At 44.0% G+C, this 7,768-nt stretch overlaps 1 protein-coding gene across 1 annotated transcript; it reads left to right on the top strand.

The window, feature by feature from the left end:
* Positions 1 to 2,021: 2,021 nt before the first annotated feature.
* On the top strand, positions 2,022 to 7,450 carry LOC137833246 (uncharacterized). Its single transcript, XM_068641606.1, has 2 exons — positions 2,022 to 2,276; positions 6,731 to 7,450. The coding sequence occupies exons 1-2, from the start codon at positions 2,022 to 2,024 to the stop codon at positions 7,448 to 7,450; spliced, it is 975 nt and encodes a 324-aa protein (XP_068497707.1).
* The last annotated feature ends 318 nt before the right edge of the window (positions 7,451 to 7,768 follow it).

The following is a 7,768-nucleotide window of genomic DNA, read 5'->3' as shown; positions in this document are numbered from 1 at the left end:
TATACACCAAAAACAAGGACTATAAAAACATCCATTTTTTTTTGGAGTGAATTGCTTCATGCAGCTAATGATTTTGAACATGTTTTGAATCCAATAAATTTCTAAAATTCTAGAATTGCCATTTGATAGTTGTCGTTTTGCTGTCAAATTATGATGATTCTAGCGTAAACTTGTCTAATGCTAGAGAGGTGATAGTATAAAAGTGGTCAGATGACCCCAAGTCGTCTCCCAACGAATCCAATAGTGATTCTAGTGAACAAAATTGAAAACCTATATGCAAACAATGAAAATTAGCAATAACATTAATGTTCTTGCCGGTTGACTCAGCCGTCATTGGGTAGATGGTGACTCCTCCTATCTCCTGGTGGTTTCCACTCTCTCCTTGGGTAGCTGAGAGTGGCTCCGTTGAAACAGAGGGGGCCCTACCTGTTTATTGCACTCCGACGATCAAGTCAGTACTGGGCTAAGAAACAATAAGTATGTAAAGCAGTTTCAGTCTTAGAAACGGCGTACCTTTTCTAGGATTCTTACCACCCTTTATATAGACTGTAATTAGGTCAACTCCCTATCCCTCAACGATCTTTCCTTAAGTGGAATTAGGGTTCACTGGTGAGGCATCTTGTGACGCATTGCACAAGCTTAACGCAACCGCGATACAAGACTTGCCTATTTTGGAGTGCAATCTTTCTAACAGTATGGCCGCTAGGGTACCAACTCATGTATCAGCGTTGCAGCGACATCTGTTCTATGGGTGCCTAATTATTCACGTGTCATGCATGTAGTCTTTCCGTGGAAACCCTAACCCTTACGGGCCTTAGCGCCTCCAGGGAACACTTGCTTGTGTCGTACCCGAATGTACTATACACACCCCTGCATGATCCTCTTGTGATTTAAGTCTTTTTGGTATCTGGGTGTTAACTCATGTTAACTTATACTGTTTGTGGGGCCCAACTTGCGTGGCCTATTATTACTTTCGGACTATCGAGGTCCGATGTCGACGTCTGATGTCGACCTCTTCTTTAGCTGATGTCTAAGGTCTGGACTGTACACAAGCCTTTCAGGCTCGAGCTGTAACTTGTTTTAGTGAAGATGCTAAGTGATTGTCTGTGGCGACCTACGTGGCACTGGGGTGACAGGGTGTGAATAGTGCACCGAAGTGACGTCTCACCATACTTTTTTAATCAGCGTACACGTGGCAAGATCAACGGCTAAGGCTCGTTGCCGCTTGCGCTTCTTCGTATACGTTAAACCCTTACGCTCCTTCACTGTTTCATTACTTCACTTAGCATTTCTTAAGCATTCCTTGCTCTCAAAACGCTATCTCTTCTTCTTTAACCACTTCAAACTTCGAACCCTAATTACCTAAAGGTATGTTCTTTGCTTTATGATCGCCCCTGGTTTATGATTCCGATGCTCATAACATGCTATAACTGTTCTGGGACTGTTTATGTTTTCTGCACTTTACATTTTACGCTATTGGTTCGCGCATTCTCTGTTTTTGGGATTTCCTGAGTCGCACCATCTTCTTCCTCTAAATCCTTCGTTTTTTCTTCTTTTTTCTCCCCCCTTCCTTATCTTTTCCTTTCGAGATAGCTAAAACCAAAACTACACCGAACCCACCTCCCTCTGTCGATTACAAAACACTATACCGTTGGGCTCCTGATAGCCTTCTAGCAGAAACCTCAAACATCACCTCCTTTAAGGAGATAGAGGCGTATAAGGAGGGCGAATCCAAAGAAAAAATTTTCATCTTTGGGAAGGAGCACGACAGGTTCGTGAAAGTCCTGCCTTGCAAGGAAGGTGAACCTGTGTGCGTTGATTACCATGCAGACCCAGAAGAACCCTTCTTCTTCGCGTACTCCACCATCTTTAAAAGGCTCAAGCTCTGCTTGCCATTCACAGGGTTCGAGGGCGCATTTCTCACTGAGGTCAACGTGGCCCCTGCCCAGCTACACTCTAACAGTTGGGCGTTCGTCAGGGCTTTCTCTATACTCTGCAACCACTTTGGCCATACGCCATCAATGGACGTCTTCTTGTACTTCTTCGAAGCAAAGAATCCAGGAAAGAAGCTGTGGATGAGCTTCAATGGGGTTGCTGGGAGAGTTCTTCTAACTCTCTTTCAACAGTCATACAAGAGCTTCAAAGGGAAGTTCTTCAAGATATGCTGCAGCAAGTTCGACCCTGCCCTGTTGGACGGGTTTCCCTTCTATTGGGTGGAGAAACCAGGGCTCAAAAAGCCAAGGTGTCTTGAGGACTTGGCCTCACAAGATCGGGAGGTATGCGAGTTCTTCTCAAACTTGGGAGCGGTGTTTAGCACGATGGAGCTTATCAAACTCGAGTACAACCCTGTCCCGACCAGTCCTCGGCCATTGACCCAGAGACTGACCTCAGGCATAATGCACCGATGCTTGGTAATGGAAGGGGGCCAGATGAGGTGGGCCCCAAACTGACCTACCAGAGAATTGGTTAGTCTTTGATATTCGCATCCTAAGCCCCGATGTTGGAGATCGAGATCGAACCCCACTAGAAGGGGAAGAAGATCGAACATCGGTCGTCAGGACGTTGTGGAGGGGGGGGGGGCTCATAAGGTGGGCCCTAGAGTTTTGTTAAGATAACAGTTAAAGACAAGAGATGTGTGGGAAGCCTAAGTCACGAGGGATCCATGCACGTGGTGTGTATGACGCATGAAGGCGCAACACATATGGATAATGCTAGGGGGCGTTAAGGCCTGTTAGGGTTTCCCAGAAAGCTGCATGCATGACACGTGAATGCTTAGGGCACCCACGAAGTAGATGGCGCTAGAGAATAGGTGGACAAGTTGGTATCCAAGTGGCCACTCTGTCGGTCGTTGCACTCTAGTTAAGGGAAGTCCATGTGCCAGATACGCTAAGATTCTACGAATAGCGGCGCAAGGACATTTCCAAGGAACCCTAGTCGAGGTGATGTGAATGTAACTACAAGAATACATGATTCTTTGACATTCTTAGGAGCAACTTGAGCTGGTCATAAATGGCACCTTACTTTAGAATTGGATCAATGTTCTAATTCAAGAACTCACCAAGACTTAGCACCAACCAAGACTCATATGGAAGTCCATATATTGTCAAATGGAATCAAAACACAAGGAATGAAGAACAAGAATTAAAAACTGGACAGAATTGAAAAGCTAGCTACTGGACTAAATAGAAACAAAGAACAAAGCTGGAAAACAGAAAACTAAACGGTACAAATGAAAGGAAACAACAAGCAAAGCTAATCTACCGAATGAAATTGAAAGAACATGAAGGAAGAACACTTATAGAAGGATGTTGCTGGATTTTGAGAATTGGAAGAACACTTCACGCCACTTGGTTCCTTGATCCAAGATAAGTGATGGAGTGCCGCCACTTGAAGCTCACCATTGCTCACAAGATAAGGTCTTTCCTAAAGTGTGGGGGTACGAATCTAGCGCGTAAACATGCTTTCAAATCGTTCCAAGAGACCACGGGCGGCCTCTTGTGTAGGTCAATGTCCATGAGGTATTGATGCCACCATTGCATGGCATAGTCCAAAAATTCTAAAGAAGCTAACTTAACCCTATGCTCATCCCTAACCCCATTTACATCAAAAATTTGGTCCACCTTAGCCTCCCATCCTAAGTATACATTGGGATCACTATCACCACTAAAACTAGGAAGTTTTACATTTGGAGAACAAGGGCCAGCCACATGTTGGCGCCTCTCTTCATGGTGATGATGTCTTGGCCTTGGATTATCTTCATAATAACCATGGGAGTGCCGTGAAGAATGCCGACTAGGAGGAGGAGTTCTTCTCTCACGGTTTTGATGCATTTCTTCTCGGTTTAACTCCAAACTTTAGAGTCGTGCTTCCATCTTCCTTATCACCTCAAGATAGTGAGCATTGGATTGCTTGACATTCTTTAAGTCCTCATAAAGGGCTGCCTTTTGTGGTGAGCACGGTTTGGAGGACTCTCCACTAGAGAAATGAGCCATGAGCAGAAAATACACAAAAACAGAAAACAAAACAGTGAAAGAAACTTGTTAAACAATTAAAAACAGTGAGATATAGGTTGCTGGAAAAATGCCCAAGAAAGCACTCAAACCACTCCAAGAAAATATTCTGTCCTCAACCAAGCCTTGCTTGTGAAATGGAATCAAAACACAAGGAATGAAGAACAAGAATTAAAAACTGGACAGAATTGAAAAGCTAGCTACTGGACTGAATAGAAACAAAGAACAAAGCTGGAAAACAGAAAACTAAACAGTACAAATGAAAGGAAACAACAAGCAAAGCTAATCTACCGAATGAAATTGAAAGAACATGAAGGAAGAACACTTATAGAAGAATGTTGCTGGATTTTGAGAATTGGAAGAACACTTCACGCCACTTGGTTCCTTGATCCAAGATAAGTGATGGAGTGCCGCCACTTGAAGCTCACCATTGCTCACAAGATAAGGCAAAGGTAGAAGAAGACTCAAGACTCACAATTTCTCTCCAAATTTGAGTATAGTCTCTCTACTATAAAATTCCAATCTGAATTGTGAAGGACCTAAGCCCTCCTTTTATAGGAGTAAGGGCTGGTCATTTACATAGCTTATTCCCTAAGCTACCCAAAAAGCTCCTAAGATCACACCCCCCTTACTAAGCTCACTCCCCAAGCTTCTAGAATTTGCTAAACTAAAGCCTAAAGATGCTTTTACAAAAGAGGTGTCTCATGTTTCCCTCTAAGCACCTTTCTAAACATTATTCTATATTATTTACAATTTAAAAGAAACTATAAAGAGAGATATTTAATATGAAGCCTATTATTTGAGAGTTTGTAGACTTCTTTATCTTTAGGCTTGATCTTCTCTTTGACTTCTTTTAATTTGTGAGAAGACTAGAAGGAAGAACTTCAAATGTGTAGGTGAAAATCCTCTTCCTTCATTAATAAAATCCTCTCCTGGTAGATATCCATCACGAGGGCAACAACGCAAAGGTAAACCCTAGTTTCAGCCTATATAAAGGGTGCCAAGATCCCTAGTAAGGTACGCAATTTCTAAGACTGAAGCTAATATACACACTTGGTGTTTCTTTGCCCTAATACTGACTTGAGCGTCAGAGTGCAAACGGCCGTTAGGGAGCCCCTTTGTCTTTTGCTTGTGAGAGGTTTCTTGATCAAGAAGGTATATTCTTAGCCGAGACTGAAGGGAGGCAAGAGTCGTTAGCGTCAACCGGCGAAACAAGTCAATCGACAAGAACATTTGGCGGCCACCGTGGGTCCCGTTAAAACAAGGTCCCACTCGCAGTTACATTAAAGGTCTTTACCAACAATATGAGGAGCACGAGGCAAGCAGCTGCTGGATCCGCAAAAAGGTACCCTCCGGGGGGGACAACGTTACCACGCATCAAATCTTGGATACGATGCGTGCCTTCCAAGTGGAAGTGATGAGAATAAAAAAGATGTTGTTAATAGGAAGAATGGACAAGGGCCAAATCATTTAAAGTTCTTCTTATTAGTCTTTTCAAAAGATGAGGCCTAAGCCCAAAGTCCAAGCCCAAGAAGCCCAAGTCCAAACCATGAGGGAAAGGCCAAACATTAAATAAAATAGCATCATTTGAAATAATTTTGTATAGTTGTAGGAGGTGTGAATATTAAATAAAAAGTGTGAATATTTAGGGGGTGTAGACGCATTTTAGGAGGTGCTGAAAATAGGAAGTGGATCACACTTACTTCATGACTAGGTGGCACTAATTTGCATTTGAATTTGGAGGGAACTTTGAGTTTCATTTGTGTTTCATTTCAGCCCCCTTCTATTATAAATACAGAGGTTGGGCTCTTGTAAATTCAGATTTGGATAATTGATATAGAGAAACTCTACTCATTTTGAGAGAGCCTTTTGTGAGATTTTGATCTCCTTAGCATAGTCTCATCTTGTGAGCTTTTGGAGAGCTTCAAGTGGCGGCTTCCTTCACTCATCTTGGGACTCCATCACCAAGTGGCGTGATCATTCTCCTAATCCATTCCAGTCAGACTTCAACCATCTAAGTTCCATTCCTTTTCATCTCCTTTGCTGTTTTCATTCGGTAGTTTCAGCTTTTATGTCTTGTTCATCAATTTGTACCGTTTAGTTTGGTTCTTGTGCTGTTCTTGAGTTTCTAATCGGTTCATTGTGTTCTTTGGATGATTTTAATCGGTAGATATGTTTCCTCTTTCAATTCTGTCCAGTTTTAGTTAATTACATATTTCAATTGTGTTTCTATTTGTGTTCTTGATTTGTTCTTGCTTTCCTTTCAATTCCGCCAAGGGTTTGTGAAAAGGACATGACACTCATTGTTCAATGAGTTTGACTTCTCTCTTGGATGGCATTATCCTCCATTGAGATGACCTTAAGCCTCCTTAAAGTGTTGTTTCTTGTTAAGTGTCTATCCAACTCATCAAGAAGTAACGGTTTCCCGAGCGGACAATGCAGAATTGCGCAGAACCAATGAAGAACTACGTAGGGATTTGCAACAGGTCAGGGAACGCGCGACGGAAAAACGTGCCTCGCCGGCACCACCTAGGGCACATCCCATGTCATTCTCGCAAGCAATCATGAATATGACATTACCAACAATGACTCTGAGCCCGAAAGTCTTCTTCACAGGAGTAGAGGACCCAGAGGCTCATCTCACAGCGTTCCACACCCAGATGATGCTCACTGGAGGGTCCAACACTGTGTACTGCAAGATGTTGATGAGCATGCTATAGGGCGCGGTGTTGGAATGGTTCGTTAGCCTTCCCGACAGACACATCACCAACTTCGACCAGTTTGCTACACTATTCAGGGAGCAGTACCTTGTGAACAAGGCCCTCACCCGACTTGCTTATGAGGTTTTCGATGTCAAACAGTACCAGGGGGAGTCCATGAAGGACTACCTGAACAGGTTCGGTGTTCAGGTGGTAAGGTTGAAGCTCACTGATGAAGCCATGATAGTACATGCCTTTGTCAAGGGAATGTTGCCGGGACCTTTCTGTGAGTCACTACTAAGGTTCTACCCGAAGACATTCACAAAGATTAGGCGTCGGGCGTTAGCACACATCGCCGCAGATGATCGAGTAACACAAAAACAAGGTCTTGTCGGCCCCGCCCGACCTCGAGCAACAACACGACCTCCACAAATGAGAGTGCATGAGGCAACCACGGAGAAAAAGGGGGCGGGAAAGCCTTATGAGTGGACACCCATACGCGCGCGAAAGGACCCACCCCCGAAGCATAACATTCGTGTGGAACTCAAGGAGTTGATCGCCATCCCGAACATAGTAGCAAAATTAAAGGTACCAACGAAGACAGATATGAAGATGGGGCCTAACAAGAACGCTTGGTGTGAGTTTCACCAGGCAAATGACCACTACATACGAAATTGTTTGGCCCTAGCACATCAACTAGATGAACTGGTGAAGAACGGCTTCTTGAAAGACTATCTTTAAGAGGCACAAGACGACCAGGTGTTGGTAGCTGCGGGAGCGGATAAGGGGCATGAGGTGCCTATCCACGGAGAGGTAAACACTATCTTGGGAGGGTTCTTCGGAGGAGGGTGTACTGCCTCCTAGCGAAAGAAGTATGCACGAGGGGTGATGGCATACGAGGTACTACAGACAGACCTGATTCCCGATGTCGACCTCACCTTCACGAAAGCTGACCTCCAAGATGTCATACCTCACGATAATGATCCGATGGTAGTTTCGCTGGTCACAATCGGGAGAAGGGTGTGTCGTGTCCTTATAGATCTAGGAAGTTCGGCCGAT

Source organism: Phaseolus vulgaris, chromosome 6 (assembly GCF_000499845.2).
Source record: "Phaseolus vulgaris cultivar G19833 chromosome 6, P. vulgaris v2.0, whole genome shotgun sequence".
Lineage (NCBI taxonomy): Eukaryota > Viridiplantae > Streptophyta > Magnoliopsida > Fabales > Fabaceae > Phaseolus > Phaseolus vulgaris.
Note: the sequence above shows the minus strand (reverse complement) of the source record. Positions and strands in the feature narration are given on the sequence as shown.

Coding starts and splice junctions, on each gene's coding strand:
- LOC137833246 (XM_068641606.1), top strand. CDS start 2,022: ATGGACGTCTTCTTGTACTTCTTCGAAGCAAAGAATCCAGGAAAGAAG. Junction 2,277..6,730: donor TGGCCTCACAAGATCGGGAG/GTATGCGAGTTC, acceptor AGCATGCTATAG/GGCGCGGTGTTGGAATGGTT.